Genomic DNA, 21,112 nt, shown 5'->3' with positions numbered 1-21,112 from the left:
TTTCACTCGTGCGCTTCCTTGGAGTTCTCTTAAGGGGCTGTCACACCTTGACGTTTTAGCCAGCGTATGCCGACGTATGAAAAATTTGGCGAATACGCTGGCACACGTCGAATACGTTATGGGTAAGTTTTGTATACGTTAAGAGCACGCTGAAGCACGCTGGCATATGTCGTAGTATGCCGAGCTCGTCGACAAATTTTGTGCATGCTCAAAATTTTTTGATGTATGCCAGCGTATGACTCACACGTTCCGCATACGCTGGCCATAAGTTGTAGGCACGTTATGCGATCATTGACACACGTCGACACATGTTACTTGTAAGTTACTCATAAGTCGAAATACGTCAATGTAATGCTTAGTGTACCCGAAACTTATTTCTAACGTATGAAGGCCCTGTCACACCTTGACGTTTTAGGCAGCGAAAGGCAATGTATCAAAATTGATCTAAAACGCTGGCGTACGCTGAACTATTGATGGTTTTTTTTTCAGTTTTGGGCGTATATTAACGAGTTGGACGTATGCATAACGTATTAGTAACGTTCACAGAACGTTTCGATAACTTATAGAAAACTTATACCAACGAATGCTTAGCGTGTTGTCGGTGTTCACAACTTATGCATAACGCAGCAGAGTATCGCCGACGATCACGTGGCGTAGCCTATTAAAAGGCTGCCGCTCGATGATTCAAATCATAACCACACAAGACATCGAAGTGTCAACATCACCGTCATGCCAAAGAAAAAAAAAACCATGGAGTCTGGAACACTGACGGGTTCCTCCTGTGAAGCCCATTTTTATATACCAATTCCCCTAAATGCTGCCAATACACCATTATACGGTAGCTAAGTTAGAAACACGTTCAGCAAGTTCTGTGGTCGTCCGGAAGACGTCAAATACGTCTACATACGTCAATATGCGTTGGAGATACGTTACACATAGGTTCAAAGCACGTTACTCATAGGTTAGAAATAAGTTTCGGGTACGCTAGACATTATGTCGACGTATTTCGACTTATGAGTAACTTACAAGCAACGTGTGTCGACGTGCGTCAACGATCGCATAACGTGCCTACAACTTATGGCCAGCGTATGCGGAACGTGTAAGTTACATGCTGGCATACATGGAAAATTTTTGAGCATGCACAAAATTTGTCGACGAGCTCGGCATTCTATGACGTATGCCAGCGTGCTTCAGCGTGTTCTTAACGTATACAAAACTTGCCCATAACGTATTCGACATGTGCCAGCGTATTCACGAAATTTTTCATACGTTGGCATACGCTGGCTAAAATGTCAAGGTGTGACAGCCCCTTTAGATTTACATCAGTATCAGAGTAAGCAGAGGAAAGTTAAAATAACTTGTCAAGCCAAAAGAGAGTATGAGAAGGACATGGCTAAGAATATTAAGCATAATAGCAAGGAATTCTTTAAAAACACAACATATCAGTGGAAAAGAACAAGTTCGGACAAGTGTGGGCCAATTGATAAACAGCACCGGGAGAGTGGTTAGGAAGGAAAGTGAGATGGCAGGCTTATTAAGCAGTTATTTTGCTTCAACTTTTACACAAGAAGAGTGAGGAGAATTGCCAATAGCTGACAGTATCTATCAAGGAAGTGAGAAAGGGCTCTTACGATCCATGGAGGAAGTAAAGGAACAACTAGGAAATGTAAGAGTAGATATGGCTCCGGGGTCAGATAATAGGCACCCGGGAGTATTAAGGGAGGTGGCTGAGCAGGTAAACGAGATGTTAACGGATATTTTCAAGAGCTCACTGGAGTCAGGACAGGTACCGGAGGATTGGAGAGTAGCAAATGCAACATCAGCTTTTAAGAAAGGATCCAGAGAAGAATTGGGGAATTATAGACCTGTTCGTTTGACTTCAGTTGTGGGGAAGGTGTTGGAGACATTAATTCGGGATGAGATGAGGGACATTTAAATAAATACAAACTAATTAAAGGCAGTCAGCATAGATTTAGCAAAGATAGGACTTGTCCAACAAATCTTTAAAAGTTCTATGAAGCAGTTTCTGATTTTGTGGATGAGGGAATGGCAAAGGACAAAGTACTGTATATCGAGACTTAAAGAAGGCATTTAATGAGGTACCACATCGGAGATTCATAGCCAAGCTGATGGCTTTTGGAGTAGCTGCTCAGGTAGCTAATTGGATTGCAAACTGGCTTTGCGATAGTAAGCAAAGAGTGGCTGTGAGTAGGGAAGATGTCTTGCTGGGAGGATGTAAGTCACGGGGTACCTCATGGATCACTACTGGACCATTACTATTCATTATTTACATCAACGATCTGGATATTGCGGTGAAGAGTGGGCGTTCCAAATTTGCAGATGACACAAAGCTTAGAGGTGAGGTGGATCACAGAGGGGGTGGTGATCAGATTCAGGAAAATATTGATACTTGCATAGATTGGGCAAAAGATTGGCAGATGGAATTTAACATGAGCAAGTGTAAGGTGTCGGGGATGGGAAAGAACAATGAAAATAGAGATTACTGGACAGGGCAATTATGGAGCATGTCACACAGGAGAAAGATCTGGGGGTGGTCATAGAAACGGGAGTTAAGCAGGCAGCACAGTGCCAGGCAGCTCTGTGTAAAGCAAATCAGGTTTTAAGTTGTATTTGGAGGGGGATCAATTATGTGTGAAGGATCTCACTTCTCACTTCTCAATCAATTCTCACTGTGAAGGATGCATTCTACGCCACACTCGAGTCTGTGGTTGATCAGTGCCCCAGACGAGATACACTTCTAGTCTTGGGGGATTTCAATGCATCGACTGGAACTGATAGGGATGGTTATGAGGTGTGTGTTGGTCCCCATGGGTCAGGAACTATGAACCAGAATAGCACTAAGTTCCTTGACTTTGCAAGAAGTCATGGACTTAGGGTGGCTGGTTCATGGTTTCAGCGCCCACAAGCTCATCACTGGACTTGGTATTCCAACGCTGGCGGTGTGGCAAAGGAGATTGACCATGTCCTCATTGACGGTTGTTGGAGGATGATCCAGAACTGCAGGGTCTACCAGAGTGCTCAGTTCCTCAATACTGACCACAGGCTTGTTGTAGCAACTATAAAGCTGCACCTTAAATCCTGGAGAATGGTACCATCCCAGCCTAGGCTGGATGTTGCCAAGCTCAGGGATGAGAGAGTAGCTGAGAAGTTTGCGAACAGGCTGAGTGGACACTTGGGGAGTTCTGGGTGCTTTGGGGGGTCCTGAAGAGTTGTGGAGTGCCTTCAAGACCACCATCCTTGATGTTGCCGGTGGATGTCTTGGAGCTCACCGCAGGGCAAAGAAGAATTTTGTCTCTCAAGGGAAACTGCATACCATTGACCAGAGTCGCAGGGCCAGGCTGAATGGCAGAGCTGAGCTGTTCAGGGAGCTGAGGCGTAAAACTGTACGTGCCCTAAGGGTGGACAAGGAGGCCTATGTGCGAGGAATCTGTGAGGGCGTAGAGCATCACCTGTGGACAGGTGATTCTCGTCCCGCTTACAGGGGAATTCGCGCATTACGTTCATCCAAGCCCATCCCTCGGAGCACTGCAGTTCGAGCAGAGAGTGGTAGGCTCTTGACAGAGGAGTCTGAAGTGAAGGCCCGCCGGGCCGGTTACTTTGAGCGGTTGTACCAGGCTGATCCCCCAGCTGTCGAGTTGGACGTCAAGGGTGTTACAATCCCTGTTGCTGACCCTCGAATCAACTGTGGTCCACCTTTGCTTGTGGAAACACGGGCTGCGGTGAACCAGTTGAAACGGGGCAAAGCTCCAGGGATCTGTGGCATCCATGCCGAACTTCTCAAGGCTGGTGGAAATGCTGCACTCGTGTCATTGCATGCAGTTTTGTGCTCTGCCTGGAACACAGGCATCATCCCAACTGACTGGAAGAGGGGCCTTGTTGTCCCTCTCTGGAAAGGGAAGGGTGATCGCCAAGACTGCAACAACTACCGAGGGGTGACACTGCTCTCAGTGCCGGGCAAGGTCTTTGCTCGGATAATTCTCGATAGGGTTCGCCACCATCTGCTTGAGCACCAGCGTCCAGAGCAGTCAGGCTTTACACCAGAGGTCAACGATTGACCGTATCCTTGCACTTCGTGTCCTCACCGAACGCAGCCGAGAGTTTCGGCAGGGGCTGCTTGCAGCCTTTGTTGATCTCTGTAAAGCGTTCGATTCAGTGAATTGGGATGTCCTCTGGAGGATTCTTGGTCTTCGTGGGGTGCCACCAAAACTGATCGATCTGATGTCTGAACTCTACTCTGGTACTGAGAGTCCTGTGAAGTGTGGTGGTACCATCTCTGACTTATTTCCAGTTGTTACTGGAGTTCGTCAGGGATGTGTACTTGCCCCCACACTTTTCAGCACTTGTATGGACTGGATTTTAGGGAGGATGTCGGAGAGATCAAGTTGCGGTGCATCATTTGGGAATGTCAAGATCTCGGACCTTGATTTTGCAGATGATGCAGTCATCTTTGCGGAGACTTAAGACATCCTCTTGGGGGCCCTCGAGGTGCTGAATGAGGAGTCGGAGCCGTTGGGGTGACGGGTTTCTTGGGTCAAAACTAAGATCCAGGCTTTCGGTGACATCTTGGATGCTGCTGTCCTGTCTGTGTCTGTTTGTGGTTGAGGATGTTGAGGTCGTGGAGAGATTCACTTACCTTGGCAGTGATATTCATGTCTCTGCTGGCTGCGAGTCAGAGGTCAATAGACGTCTGGGTCGGGCCTGGGGAGTCATGGATTTACTAGATCATGGGGTGTGGCGCTGCCGGTACCTGTGCGGGAGGACGAAAGTCCGAGTCTTCAGGTCCTTGGTACTTCCAGTCTTGCTCTATGGGTGCGAGACTTGGACTTTGACCAAGGACCTGAGATGGAGACTTAATTTCTTTGGTACCAGGTCTCTTCGGAGAATCCTTGGCTATCGCTGGTCGGATTTTGTGTCCAATGAGCGGTTGCTGAGAGAGACTCGGATGAGATTTGTTACCTGCATAGTCCGTGTGCGTCAGTTGCGGCTGTATGGACATGTGGCTCGTTTTCCTGACGCTGATCCTGCTCACCAGATTCTCTCAGCGAGGGAGTCTCATGAGTGGAGGAGGCCAGTGGGCCGACCACGTGCCTCATGGTTGCAACAGGTTGACCATCATCTCAAGGAGATGGGGATGGGCCTGGCATCTGCCTGGGGGATGGCCAGACGGAGGCCCCTGGAGTACCGGCGGAAAGTGGACGCAGCGACGCGCTGTTCTGGCACATGCTCCCATACCTGACCTGACCTGATCAATTATAAATCAAAAGAGGTGGTGTTAACATTGTACAGGAATTTAGTGAGGGCCACAACTAGAATATTGTGCGCAATTTTGGTCACCACCACTCAGGAAGGACATAGATGCCATAGAGAGGGTTCAGCACAGGGCTACTATATTATTGATTCCGGCCCTAGCTGGACTCAGCTATGAGGAGCGGCTGAAGGAGACAGGGCTTTATACACAAGAAAGGGGATGGTTTTGAAGGAATATGATACAGATCCATCAGGACCATACTGCACTCTGTGCAGAGCATTGGTGCTACCTCAGCAGTCTCCTTGGCTATTGGACACAATCCTGGACGGGTTGCCACTCCAACACAGGATACCAGCAATCTGGCACTCATTTTTCCAGCATCAGAAGGATGACAGGCAGAGTCAACCCCACCTGGTATTAATTCAACAGAAAGGGGGGATTTCAACTCAGGATCTTAGGATCCCAAGCCCACCACCCTAACAAATAAGCCAACACCAGGCATATGATAGAGATGTTTAAGATGATAAAGGGTGCAGACAAAATAAGTGTAGAATAATTATTCAGCAAAGTAGGCAGTGAGAGGACCAGGGGCCATAGCCTGAGAGTAAAGAAGGGGAGAGTTAATCGGCAGTAAGGCAGGGAGGGGTCCTTCACTCATAGAGTAGTTAATGCATGGGATGGTCTCCTTGGAAATGTAATGGCAACAGAATCAGAGGATAAGTTTAAATTGGAATTTGAAAGGTACCTCGAAGTGTTGGAGATAGAGGGATACAGGGATGTTCACAGGACTTTTAGGTAGCTTGAGCATGTATGGGTAATTGTGTGCATCTGTGCAGTGTTGTTTGTGGGGGGTCTTGTCACGGGGTGTTGTATGGTTGATGTTGTGCGTTTTTTTTTAACCTAAGAACAGTCTTTGCCCATGCCCCGTCCCCTGGAAATAAATAAAAAAACCGCCGCATTTTTCTTGTTTTGATCTGCTGTTGATAAATTGGTCTGTTATTGATGTGGTGCAGGCATGATGGGCCAAATGACCTCCACTTGCATCTAATTTCCTTGTGTGTATCGCATTTGAACCTTGCCAAGACAGCCCCAGACCCTTGACAATCTGGAACAGGAACTGATTTGGGTCTTGAATGCACAGGCTCAGATTTGAGTGATCATCGAGTCAGTGCGATGACGGTGTGATGCAGTGATAGCTGCCGGAGGTGGACACACCTGGTATTAAGATTGTAACCTCCATGTTCGACCCCTATGTAACAACATTTGCCATAACATTACTTGATTACGTCACATTGAAATGGAAATGTAATTCTTCAGCATTTATCTCAGAGGTTTGCACCTCATCTGTGTCCCATGGTGTCACACAAATAAATTGTATGTACAACATTCACATATTAGGATTTTTTTTTATGGCTGAGAGTGTATTTTGTTCCGTTTTCTATATATAGTATAAAATCCTGACTCATGGAGGAGCTAAACGACAGAGGGCAGCATATCAAACAGTGACGCAATGCACACACCACACATTAATGGATGAGCGACAGAAAGGAAAGAGGTGTACAAAGGTGGGGTAGGGAGTTTGGGGAAGGGGGTCATAGCAATAAATGTATGCTTTGTTTTTTCTTGGATGAGCAATGTAGAACTAACAGTGAGACAAACATCAAGGGAATGAATGAATATGAAAAGAGGAAAGGGATGAGGGGAGGAAACACTGAAGCAAGAAAGTAAGACTGTTGTGTTAGGAAAGGTTAATGGGGTAATAAAGATCATGGGTTCGAATTGGGGATGACAAGAGATGGAGATGTACACTTGCTTAAAACCCTGGTGGGAAGATTGGGATATAACAGCCTCTGAAAGATGAATAGTAGGGAAAATATTGCCGGCACCCTGTGCAAATTACACATTACAATCACCTTCAGTGAAACGTCAGGCCCGGACAGCCGGTTCACGAATGATTTGGGCCCCAAACCCAAATCAGGGCACCAAATCAGTCAATAATTGGGGCCATTAAAGAAGTAACTAGAAAATTAATGGAACATGATACCCCATGCAGTGTTTAAGTATATACTTCAAGTTTCATAAAATACTGATTTTAAAGATATTTTGAAAAAAAAAACAGTTTAGCGAAACTGAAGCAGTCTTATGCATCACCCTTATACCCTGTAATAAGACGACAGTGAGTTGCAGTTTAGGAGATGGAGGCTTTAGTGATCACCATAGAACCAGCGTCAATTGGCATCATACATAACCATATCAGCAGCCTCTTCTTCAACCCGATACTGTACCCTCTCACATGCCACACTCTCTTATGTTATACATATATCAATATACTGTATGTGAATGGTTCTTGGAAATGTTCTGAAGGAGATTTGTGTTCTACAGTATTCAAGCGTATAATTCAATTTCAATGAAGGTCTAAAGATGTTTAAAGACATATAAATTAATTAATTAATTCCGTTTTTACCGCCATTTTCCCCAGTGCCCACTACATCGCCCTATCAAGCACATTGAATTAGTTATTCATGCAGGTTTTTGTGTCCTTTATAATGTCCGTAAAAACAGTAAGTTTCATGCTTGGAATGATTTTCAAATTTGTTTGACTGTCAGGCAAGCAGACAGAGTAAAAAATTATTATGTGACTTCCTCTCTGCACATGAGCGATTGGGACGAATTCAGAGAAAACTACTGTAAAACGGCAAACTTTTATTCTTATTCATATTCCGATTCTTATTCAAAATATAACATTCGATTTATACAAGTTGTTCCGCGACCATAAAATGACAATGACAAGCTGATAAAACAGACAGACGGAAGGACAGACGGACATGAACCAAATGCTTAACCCCGCTTTTCACTTCACATGCGTGGGGTAATAATTGTAGAAGATAGACTGCAGCGATGATAACTTATCACATCATACATGTCATTAAGTGCCTTTATCCAGTATCTGCTAAACATAGAAGAACATTTTACTGTAGGGCCTATATTAATGAGAGGGTGTCATGAGGTGAATTAATAAGTGACTAAATGTCTTTCTTACATGTCAGCCTGGGACGTACCATCAATATGTGGCAAGCTCACTTTAAGCTGTATAAGGTTGGGTAAGTCAGGATCTTCAGGTCCGGTGTAGTGAAGCCTTGCTGAAAAGGGCTCAGCTCCTATTGCTCCTGGAGTTTGAGAATGGCATAGTCCTGGGGCACATGTGTAGGCAACATTATCTTCCTTATTACTGTGAAATACTCCCTGTTACTTTGCATTCATAGTTGTTTTTGACATGGTAAAAATTTAGGAAACTTAAGGAGCTTCACAAAAAGTGGTAATTCGTTCGATTTTTATCTCAATGTGGCCTCAAACTTGCTACTGGTCCAGCTTCTCTAAACGTATTTGTGGTATTATCCACAACTCTAATTCTATCAACAAGCCTAACTGCTCAATGACAGACACAGAAACACGATGACTTGTTCACTTACCATCAGTCTGACTTATGATCACGATTTCACTGAGAAGTTCCAGGCCTCTGTAGCCAGACACTGAGGTAGCACGTGCTGCGCATTGCACCCGTGCCCCAGATCGGAAGTAGATGGAATCAAGAGTCATGACTTTAGTGGAGGCAAAAAATGTTTCAGAATCAATTTCCTGCAGCGGAGCTGTAACGCCATCAGTCCCAGTGGGTGGACCCACAAACCAGCGGAAGGTGCTCAATGAATCATTTATGCCCTCTCTTGCACAAATCCAACCAGTTTGGTCAAACTGTGGGTGCTTCCGGTTGCACACCTACACAAAGGAAGTGGAGGGTGTTTTAAGTTTCAGAGGTTCGATATTATGTGAGTTATTTACTATATTGAGTTGTTTTTTTTTTGGTGCAATGTGAAAGCATATAAAGAATTTGCTTCATCTGTTTGCTTTTTAAGATACTGGCATACTCTTTTTTTTTATGGATTTTTTTATGCTGATGAAAGTAAATTCGTAGTTAACTCAACTTACAGAGGAATATTTCCTCTTCACCACAAGAGAGGTTGGACAAGTTTTCTCCGGAGGATATTTCAAAGTTGATTAAGCCGAGTGACATCTGCAGCAGTGACTACACAGTGCCTTCAGAAAGTATTCACACCCCTTGACTTTGTCACATTTTGTTGTGTTACAGCCTTAGTTTAAAATGGATTAAATTAAAAAAATTGTCACCGATCCACACAAAATACCCCAGATATACACACAAAAAACTCCCATCCCACCCTTTCCCCTCCCACCTCCTGCCATCCCACCCTTCCTCCTCCCTCCATTGCACCTCCTCCCTCCATTGCACCCCTTCCCTCCCACTGCACCCCCTCCCTCCTCCACCCTTCCCATGAAGGAATTTCTCAGGGTTTTTAACCACGTTTGAGAATTTTTTTTTTCAACTAAACCCTCTTTCGATTCCTACCAACCTTGAGCTTGGTTCGTCAGCTCTATCTTGCCAAGTGTTGTGTCGAAATCTGCCCCCTGAGAGACGAAGACATCGACATGGCCGAAATAAGTAATTTTGCAGATGTATACCCCCTCACCATGCAATGAATCTGGGGTGGACTCAGTGAGCAGGTTTCTTGTAGAGCACTCGCCAAGTGGCTTAAGCACTCAGGCAAGAACTCCATTTGAAACCATTGAAAAGGAACGGCTGTCTTGGCAAGCACTTGCTAGCTGTTTGGTAATGGAACACACCCCTGGACATGTCGATAGCATACAGTACATACAGGACGCTAAAAAAGGAGTTTTTAAATTAAAGACTTCAAATATTAATCATGACTATTATTTTAGTTGTAATGAAAACGTATCTTGTTCAGTTTTCAAAGCGTTGTTTTAGTCTTTAAAATACACATAAATTCAGAGGTGATATTGAGTGTACAAAAGTGTATGTGGACATTTCATGTAACTTGAAATTGTACATGTACATTTCATATAACTTTAAAGTGTACATGTACAATTCATATAACTTTAAATTGGACATGTACATTTCATATAACTTTAAAGTGGACATGTACATTTCATATAACTTTAAAGTGTGCGTGCACATTTCATTCAACTTTAAAGTGTAAGTGTACATTTCATGTAGTTTTAAAGTGTACGTGTACATTTCATAGGACTTTAAAGTGCAGGTGTACATTTCAAAGAACTTTAAAGTGTACATGTGCATTTCATACAACTTTAAAGTGTGCGTGTCCATTTCATTCAACTCTAAAGTGTACATGTACATTTCATATCACTTTAAAGTGGACATGCACATTGCATTCAACTTTAAAGTGGAGGTGTACATTTCAAATAATTTTAAAGTGTACGTGTACATTTCATAGAATTTTAAAGTGTACATGTACATTTCACACAACTTTAAATTGTACGTGTACATTGCATATAACTTTAAAGTGTACATGTACATTGCATATAACTGTAAAGTGTACATAAACATTTCATATAACTTTAAAGTGTACATGAACATTTCATATAACTTTAAAGTGTCAGTGTACATTTCATATAATTTTAAAGTGGACATGTACATTTCATATAATTTTAAAGTGTATGTGTACATTTCATAGAACTTTAAAGTGTACATGTACATTTAATTCAACTTTAAATTGTATGTGTACATTTCATAGAACTTTAAAGTGTATGTGTACATTTCATAGAACTTTAAAGTGTATGTGTACATTTCATAGAACTTTAAAGTGTACATGTACATTTCACACAACTTTAAATTGTACGTGTACATTGCATATAACTTTAAAGTGTACATGTACATTGCATAAAACTGTAAAGTGTACATGTACATTTCATATAACTTTAAAGTGTACATGAACATTTCATATAACTTTAAAGTGTCAGTGTACATTTCATATAATTTTAAAGTGGACATGTACATTTCATATAATTTTAAAGTGTATGTGTACATTTCATAGAACTTTAAAGTGTACATGTACATTTAATTCAACTTTAAATTGTATGTGTACATTTCATAGAACTTTAAAGTGTATGTGTACATTTCATAGAACTTTAAAGTGTATGTGTACATTTCATAGAACTTTAAAGTGTACATGCACATTTCATACAACTTTAAAGTGTGCGTGTACATTTCATTCAACTTTAAAGTGTACATGTACATTTCATATAACTTTAAAGTGGACATGCACATTCCATTCAACTTTAAAGTGTAAGTGGACATTTCATATAATTTTAAAGTGTACGTGTACATTTCATTCAACTTTAAAGTGTACGTGTACATTGCATTTTACTTTAAAGTGTACATGTACATTTCATAGAACTTTAAAGTGTATGTGTACATTTCATTCAACTTTAAAGTGTACGTGTACATTGCATATAACTTTAAAGTGTACATGTACATTTCATGGAACTTTAAGGTGCATGTGTACATTTCGTCTAACTTTAAAGTGTACATGTACATTTCATTCAACTTTAAAGTGTCACTGTACATTTCATATAATTTTAAAGTGAACATGTACATTTCATATAATTTTAAAGTGGACATGTACATTTCAAATAATTTTAAAATGTGTACATTTCATGGAACTTTAAAGTGCACATGTATATTTCATTTAACTTTAAAGTGTCAGTGTATATTTCATATAATTTTAAAGTGGACATGTACATTTCATATAATTTTAAATTGTATGTGTACATTTCAAAGAACTTTAAAGTGCACGTGTACATTTCATAGAACTTTAAAGTGTACGTGTACATTTCATAGAACTTTAAAGTGTACGTGTACATTTCATAGAACTTTAAAGTGTACGTGTACATTTCATAGAACTTTAAAGTGTACGTGTACATTGCATATAACTTTAAAGTGTACATGTACATTTGATGGAACTTTAAAGTGCATGTGTACATTTCGTATAACTTTAAAGTGTACATGTGTGGTGTAGTCATGCCCCTCCCCGTGGGCATGACTACACCACAACATGTACATTTCATTCAACTTTAAAGTGTCACTGTACATTTCATATAATTTTAAAGTGGACATGTACATTTCAAATAATTTTAAAATGTGTACATTTCATAGAACTTTAAAGTGTACATGTACATTTCATTTATCTTTAAAGTGTCAGTGTACATTTCATATAATTTTAAAGTGGACATGTACATTTCATATAATTTTAAATTGCATGTGTACATTTCATAGAACTTTAAAGTGTACGTGTACATTTCATTGAAATTAAAAGTCTACGTGTACATTTCATAGAACTTCAAAGTGTACGTGTACATTTCATAGAACTTTAAAGTGTACATGTACATTTCATACATCTTTAAATTGTGCGTGTACATTTCATTCAACTTTAAAGTGTAAGTGTGCATTTCATATAATTTTAAAGTGTACCTGTACATTTCATAGAATTTTAAAGTGTACGTGTACATTTCCTAGAACTTTAAAGTGTACATGTACATTTCATACAACTTTAAAGTGGGCGTGTACATTTCATTCAACTTTAAAGTGTACATGTACATTTCATAAAACTTTAAAGTGGACATGCACATTCCATTCAACTTTAAAGTGTAAGTGGACATTTCATATAATTTTAAAGTGTACGTGTACATTTCATTCAACTTTAAAGTGTACGTGTACATTGCATTTTACTTTAAAGTGTACATGTACATTTCATATAACTTTAAAGTGCACATGTACATTTCAGATAACTTTAAAGTGGATGTGTACATTTCGTATAACTTTAAAGTGTACATGTACATTTCATTCAACTTTAAAGTGTCACTGTACATTTCATATAATTTTAAAGTGAACATGTACATTTCATATAATTTTAAAGTGGACATGTACATTAAATATAATTTTAAAGTGGACATGTACATTTCAAATAATTTTAAAATGTGTACATTTCATAGAACTTTAAAGTGTACATGTACATTTCATTCAACTTTAAAGTGTATGTGTACATTTCATAGAACTTTAAAGTGGACATGCACATTCCATTCAACTTTAAAGTGGAAGTGTACATTTCATATAATTTTAAAGTGTACGTGTATGTTTCATAGAACTTTAAAGTGTACGTTAAATTTCATAGAACTTTAAAGTGTACATGTACATTTCGTACAACTTTAAAGTGTGCGTGTACATTTCATATAACTTGAAAGTGTACATGTGCATTTCCGAGAACTTTAAAGTGTACATGTATATTTCATACAACTTTAAAGTTTGCATGTACATTTCATTCAACTTTAAAGTGTACATGTACATTTCATATAACTTTAAAGTGGACATGCACATTCCATTCAACTTTAAAGTGTAAGTGTACATTTCATATAATTTTAAAGTGTATGTGTACATTTCATTCAACTTTAAAGTGTACGTGTACATTGCATATAACTTTAAAGTGTACATGTACATTTCATGGAACTTTAAGGTGCATGTGTACATTTCGTCTAACTTTAAAGTGTACATGTACATTTCATTCAACTTTAAAGTGTCACTGTACATTTCATATAATTTTAAAGTGAACATGTACATTTCATATAATTTTAAAGTGGACATGTACATTTCAAATAATTTTAAAATGTGTACATTTCATAGAACTTTAAAGTGCACATGTATATTTCATTTAACTTTAAAGTGTCAGTGTACATTTCATATAATTTTAAAGTGGACATGTACATTTCATATAATTTTAAATTGTATGTGTACATTTCAAAGAACTTTAAAGTGCATGTGTACATTTCATAGAACTTTAAAGTGTACGTGTACATTTCATAGAACTTTAAAGTGTACGTGTACATTTCATAGAACTTTAAAGTGTACGTGTACATTTCATTCAACTTTAAAGTGTACGTGTACATTGCATATAACTTTAAAGTGTACATGTACATTTGATGGAACTTTAAAGTGCATGTGTACATTTCGTATAACTTTAAAGTGTACATGTACATTTCATTCAACTTTAAAGTGTCACTGTACATTTCATATAATTTTAAAGTGGACATGTACATTTCAAATAATTTTAAAATGTGTACATTTCATAGAACTTTAAAGTGTACATGTACATTTCATTTAACTTTAAAGTGTCAGTGTACATTTCATATAATTTTAAAGTGGACATGTGCATTTCATATAATTTTAAATTGCATGTGTACATTTCATAGAACTTTAAAGTGTACGTGTACATTTCATTGAAATTAAAAGTCTACGTGTACATTTCATAGAACTTCAAAGTGTACGTGTACATTTCATAGAACTTTAAAGTGTACATGTACATTTCATACAACTTTAAATTGTGCGTGTACATTTCATTCAACTTTAAAGTGTAAGTGTGCATTTCATATAATTTTAAAGTGTACCTGTACATTTCATAGAATTTTAAAGTGTACGTGTACATTTCCTAGAACTTTAAAGTGTACATGTACATTTCATACAACTTTAAAGTGTGCGTGTACATTTCATTCAACTTTAAAGTGTACATGTACATTTCATATAACTTTAAAGTGGACATGCACATTCCATTCAACTTTAAAGTGTAAGTGGACATTTCATATAATTTTAAAGTGTACGTGTCCATTTCATTCAACTTTAAAGTGTACGTGTACATTGCATTTTACTTTAAAGTGTACATGTACATTTCATATAACTTTAAATTGCACATGTACATTTCATATAACTTTAAAGTGGATGTGTACATTTCGTATAACTTTAAAGTGTACATGTACATTTCATTCAACTTTAAAGTGTCACTGTACATTTCATATAATTTTAAAGTGAACATGTACATTTCATATAATTTTAAAGTGGACATGTACATTAAATATAATTTTAAAGTGGACATGTACATTTCAAATAATTTTAAAATGTGTACATTTCATAGAACTTTAAAGTGTACATGTACATTTCATTCAACTTTAAAGTGTATGTGTACATTTCATAGAACTTTAAAGTGGACATGCGCATTCCATTCAACTTTAAAGTGGAAGTGTACATTTCATATAATTTTAAAGTGTACGTGTATGTTTCATAGAACTTTAAAGTGTACGTTAAATTTCATAGAACGTTAAAGTGTACATGTACATTTCGTACAACTTTAAAGTGTGCGTGTACATTTCATATAACTTGAAAGTGTACATGTACATTTCATATAACTTTAAAGTGTAAGTGTACATTTCATATAATTTTAAAGTGGACATGTACATTTCATATAATTTCAAAGTGTACATTTACATTTCATATAATGTTAAAGTGTATGTGTACATTTCATAGAACTTTAAAGTGTACCTGTACATTTCTTAGAACTTTAAAGTGTACATGTACATTTCCTTCAACTTTAAAGTGTACATGTACATTTCATATAACTTTAAAGTGCACATGTACATTTCATATAACTTTAAAGTGTACATGTACATTTCATATAACTTTAAAGTGTACGTGTACATTTCATATAACTTTAAAGTGTACGTGTACATTTCATATAACTTTAAAGTGTATGTGTACATTTCATTCAACTTTAAAGTGTACATGTACATTTCATATAACTTTAAAGTGTACATGTAAATTTCATATAACTTTAAAGTTCACATGTACATTTCATTCAACTTTAAGGTGTAAGTGTACATTTCAGATAATTTTAAAGTGTACGTGTACATATCATAGAACTTTCAAGTGTGCATGTACATTTCATACAACTATAAAGTGTACATGTGCATTTCATATAATTTAAAGTGTACATGTACATTTCATATAATTTTAAAGTGTACATGTACATTTCATATAATTTTAAAGTGTACATGTACATTTCATAGAACTTTAAAGTGTACATGTACATTTCATATAATTTTAAAGTGTAGGTGTTCATTTAATAGAACTTTAAAGTGTACATATACATTTCATATAACTTTAAAGTGGACATGTACATTTCATTCAACTATAAAGTGTACATGTACATTTCATACAACTATAAAGTGTACATGTACATGTCATAGAACTATAAAGTGTACGTGGACATGTCATAGAACTTTAAAGTGTACATATACATTTCATATAACTTTAAAGTGGACATGTACATTTCATACAACTATAAAGTGTACATGTACATTCCATATAATTTTAAAGTGTACATGTACATTTCATACAACTTTAAAGTGCCCACGTATATTTCATATTAGTTTAAAGGATAGGTGTAGATAACTTGTTTAAAGTTTACATGTACATAATAAATATCTCTCTGGTATTTCCCCAGCTTCCCGACTAATTAATTATGACTGCAGGCATTGCACCACAAAGCCAATTTTAATGTTTATTTACTTCACATAAAGTGTGAATTACATGTCGATCAGTTGGTTAATAAGCCTTAATAAGCCTTAATAAGCCCTGTTGGGCCCTGCGGTGGAATGTGTTTGGTGCCTTGGGAGATGTCTCATCTGCTGAAAATGTGCCATTTTATTTTTACATGACATCGTTTTGTTTTATCTTTATGTGCGATCTCCTTTTAATATAATCCACCCCTCACTTCGACATTGATACATACATAAGAACAAGGTCCATCCGACCAGGTGTTTGCCATGATCTAGCTGTGAAGGTGGAGAGCATAGAGTGACATTTTGTGTTCTTGGCCTTGATATATTTTTCAATTGAATTTTGCGAATTTCCCACTTGAATTCCTCTTTCAAAGAACTCTGTTTAAAGGTAAATCTTCGTGTTTGTCGTTTTTATGTATTTTTATGCTTGTGTACATATATAAACTGTATTACCGTAATGGAAGAGTGTGTGTGTGTGTGTGTGTGTGTGTGTGTGTGTGTGTGTGTGTGTGTGTGTGTGTGTGTGTGTGTGTGTGTGTGTGTGTGTGTGTGTGTGTGTGTGTGTGTGTGTGTGTGTGTGTGTGTGTGTGTGTGTGTGTGTGTGTGTGTGTGTGTGTGTGTGCATTTGTACTTGTGTGTACGTGTGTACATGCAAGTTACTGCTGTTGCCTGATATCTCCACATGTGGGTGGGTTTCAGGAGGTGAAACAGAGACTTGCCAGGTTTCAAAGGGTGTGTGTGTGTGTGTGTGTGTGTGTGTGTGTGTGTGTGTGTGTGTGTGTGTGTGTGTGTGTGTGTGTGTGTGTGTGTGTGTGGTGTCGTTGATTGGTATCTACATATGTGGGTTTCAGAATGTTGAATGGAGTTCTCCAAGGGTGGGCTCAGAGTATCCACCTACATTTCAGTAAGGTGTCACGATTCATGGACCAAGCTGTGAAGTTTTCTGTTCTCAAAGTTTTGTGCCGAGGGCTCTCTTCAGGATTGTCACCGAGCCCCAGATGGCTTTCAACTGAAGCTCATTTGTAATAATATTTCCAGGGATGGTTTTTAGCTCACCTGTAAAGTAGTTCTGGGGCGCTGATGGGATGGAGTGTTGTCCGTCCATCTGTCCGTCCACAAATACTTGCAACTTCTTCTCAGAAACTACACATATGATTTCAATGAAACGTCATGACAACCTTCATCACCAATGACGTTCCAAAATTTGTTCATGACATTGGAAAAATCTGGTTCTAAGGGAATTTAAGAGGGGTTGCCCCCCAAAATATGTATATGCTTTCTTCTTCAAAACTACACATGCAATTCTGATGAAACTTGACCACCATCTTCACCAACCGTGATGTACTAAAGTTTGTTCATGACATTAAAAACAAAAGTTGGGGTATAGGAGGGTCTGTTGGGAGAGGGGGGTTGCTCCCCAAATATGCATATGCTTTCCTCTCAGAACCTACACACGCAATTCCGATGAAACTTGACCACCATCTTCACCACCTTCTTCTTCTTCTTCTTCTTTCGGCTGCTCCCGTTAGGGGTCGCCACAGCGGATCATCCGTATGATCCGCATAGTGATTTGGCACATGTTTTACACCGGATGCCCTTCCTGACGCAACCCTGGTCACCTCTTACGACACAGGGATATGGTACACCTATTTTAACCGGGGTATACACCGGCCCAGTATACTGGTACTCATTTTGCCGACCTCGGAAGGATGACAGGCTGAGTCAACCCCCTGGTGTATTAATTCAGTGGTCCAACGGGGCTTGAACTCAGGACCTTTTGGATCCCAAGCCGCTGCCCTAACCACTGCGCCAACACCAGGCTCCGACACCATCTTCACTGCGCCAACACCATCTTCACCACCTGTGATGTACCAAAGTTTGTTCACGACATTAAAAAAATTGGGGTCTAAGGCATTCTATGGGGTGGGGGGGGGTTGCCCCCCCAAATATCGATTTGCGTTCTTTTCTGAAACCACACACACAATTTTGATGAAAATTGACCACAACCTTTATCACCCGTCATGTTTGTTCATGGCATTAAAAAAAAATCCAGAGGTATTTACTTTCTTCGCCGTTATATATTTTGTGGGTCCTCCATGCCTTCCAGTGGTTGCCTGGTTATCTTATGCAGCCACGGAGAGGTGAGCACCCAGGGGTACTTTCACTATGTTTATAAAAATGTCTAAGGTTATTTGTCATCATTACTGTAGGTCCAGGTATCACTAATACAACTTTGGCATTCTTCAGCTTCCAGGATCTTGTCATTTCATTCTTGTGGTCTTGGTTTTTTGTCATTTTCTTCATTTCTGCATCGTTTAGTCCAAAATCACTGAAATTAACACCTCAATAAGCAATGCCTTCTTCTCTTCTTTTTGTACCTAAGTATGATATCTGGTTGCAATGCTTTGTTTTCAATGTTCACGCTCGATGGGATCATTCGGTCGTACGTGAGCGGTAGGTACTTCCATGTTTTCAGTGATTAATTTTGGTTCATATTCCAACAAATTTTCTGGAACTGGGCATCAAAGTTTTTGCAGATGTGCCAGCGGATTACTTTACAAACTCTGTCATGTGTACAGCTGTTCTGACATGAGTTTCTTTTTGTGTGTGTGTTCGGTCATTAAGCATAACATATCACTCTCTTTACTAACCCCACCTCCACTCCTCACCTTTCCCTCTTCTATTTTTTTTTCATACCTCTCATTTTCTTTCTTTCTCTCTTTCTCACTTTGTCTCTTTCTCTCTCTCACTCACCCCTCCTCGCATTCCTTCCTTCCATGGTATAACAACGTTTGGTGAGGCACAGCTCTCCCCACCTCCCCCCACCCCCTTGCTCGCTCTTCCCCCTTCCTAGCTTCCCCTTTCCCCTCCCTCCTGCCTCCTCTCTCTCCCCTCCCTCTCTCCTCTCTCTCTCCCTCCCCTCCCTCCTCTCTCAACCCTCCTCGTTAATACCCCCCCGTCAGTGAAGCGACAGGTTGTGCATGCGTGTGCTTCAGGATGTCTCCTCCATAACTCCAAAACAACAAAACCTAGCAGCCAGAAACTTTGCAGGCATACTAAGGGAACTCCAAGGAAATGCATGACTGAAAATTTGGTTTTGGTTAATTAAATAATTAAAACACCCTTTTCGAAGATAATTAATGGCCTTATTTAATTATATCCTTTATCACGTGATTCCCAGCCACCTCGCACTATGGTGTCTTAAGGCATATCCTGAGTTACCTCGCTGGGGTCTGAAGCCACTATGTTTTTTTTGGCCTGCTCAATCATGCCTTGACTTGGCACAGACCGCAACGATTTCTTAACGACAAAACACTCAAAATGTTCTTTTTCACTTTCCTTACTAATACCATTGAATGCTTGATGTTCATTCCTATGAATAGCTAGTTGTATTTGTAATGGTCTAGTTATTAATGTTTAAGTTCAGGCCTAGCTGATGGCATCGCGGGTCGGACATTGGATAGAAATCAAGGCCGCATCAGTTTTCTTCTCATAAAAATGGATAAATTAATTTTTTTTCATGGAAGTTACGCATTTCACCACATGCTTGATGTTATAAGCTGTTAGATAATATAAGGATTGTTCATAGATGCTTTAAACATCGTGTTTTACGATGTGGGAAAGGATTTTCTCTTGAGAATGTACTATGTGGCTGTTGTTTGATTCGAAAGTCCTCACATTTATTTAAACTTTAATTCAATTTCTGTTTTCACTTTTCAGTCACTAAGGTAGCGAAACACTTGATTGCAGCAAGATTTGTGAAAATTCGGTGTTTTTTAAACGTTTTTAGGACGAATTGTGGATTTATATTAAAAAAACATGAGCTGAGGAGCTTCCATATGCTTCGAAGTGGCTTCCTGACTTTGTCTTAAGTTTTATTCCATTTTTTTTTCCACTTTTGTTATTTGTTAATGTAGCTTCAGACTCAACTAAAACAATTTCAGTGAAAATCAATTGAAATTTGATGAATTTAGGTCATTATAGAGATTTTGTATTGGGAATGTAAGGCTTCTCGAATGTTGTTGGTGGCCTCATGGCCTTGTTTAACTCCGATTTGATTTCTATTTCCACTTTTTTTTTAATAGTCGCTGACACAGATTCAGTCTCGATTGCAACAAATTGTGTGAAAATCTGACCAAAAACACCTTTTTCCAAAGGTAAATGCATTAAATTTCGAATAACCAAGATGGACCTCAAAGGGACACTATATTATTCAATGCATTCACTGTTTGACTTCGCACATGAAACTCGCAAGGTGCTCTACAGGGAAACAAAGTAAATCTGGTGAAAAACGGATGTTTTAAAATACAATTAGAATGTTTGCATGGACCGCAAACCGATGCACCACATGACGTGTGCACAGATGAGTAGGCAACGTGGTGATTATTTGCAATGTTTATTTCATGGGCGATTAAATTTTGCGATTTCTCCAGGGTTGTTCTGCGTTAAACTGCAACTCTTGTGGATAAAATCATTATTTGAACGAATTCCTTTCATTTATTTAACTGCTGCGGATGCGGTGAAGACTGGCTTTTAAGTTAAACGGATCCTATATCGTTTGCAGCCACAGCC

At 38.9% G+C, this 21,112-nt stretch overlaps 1 protein-coding gene across 2 annotated transcripts in view; it reads right to left on the bottom strand.

Moving 5' to 3' along the window:
- Positions 1–21,112, bottom strand: part of LOC147017903 (FRAS1-related extracellular matrix protein 2-like) — a 94,954-nt gene that overhangs the window by 26,798 nt on the left and 47,044 nt on the right. For both annotated transcript variants that reach the window (XM_085896976.1, XM_085896977.1), the window contains exons 14-15: positions 8,740–9,043; positions 8,329–8,460 (exon numbers count right to left, since the gene is read on the bottom strand). In XM_085896976.1, coding sequence (XP_085753102.1) covers positions 8,329–8,460; positions 8,740–9,043 — 436 coding nt within the window. The remainder of the gene's footprint in view (positions 1–8,328; positions 8,461–8,739; positions 9,044–21,112) is intronic.

Source organism: Eptatretus burgeri, chromosome 10 (assembly GCF_056783735.1).
Source record: "Eptatretus burgeri isolate ZD-2024b chromosome 10, Ebu_testis_v1, whole genome shotgun sequence".
Classification (NCBI taxonomy): Eukaryota; Metazoa; Chordata; class Myxini; order Myxiniformes; family Myxinidae; genus Eptatretus; species Eptatretus burgeri.
The sequence above is the reverse complement of the archived record's forward strand: the minus strand, read 5'-3'. Positions and strand labels throughout refer to the sequence as shown.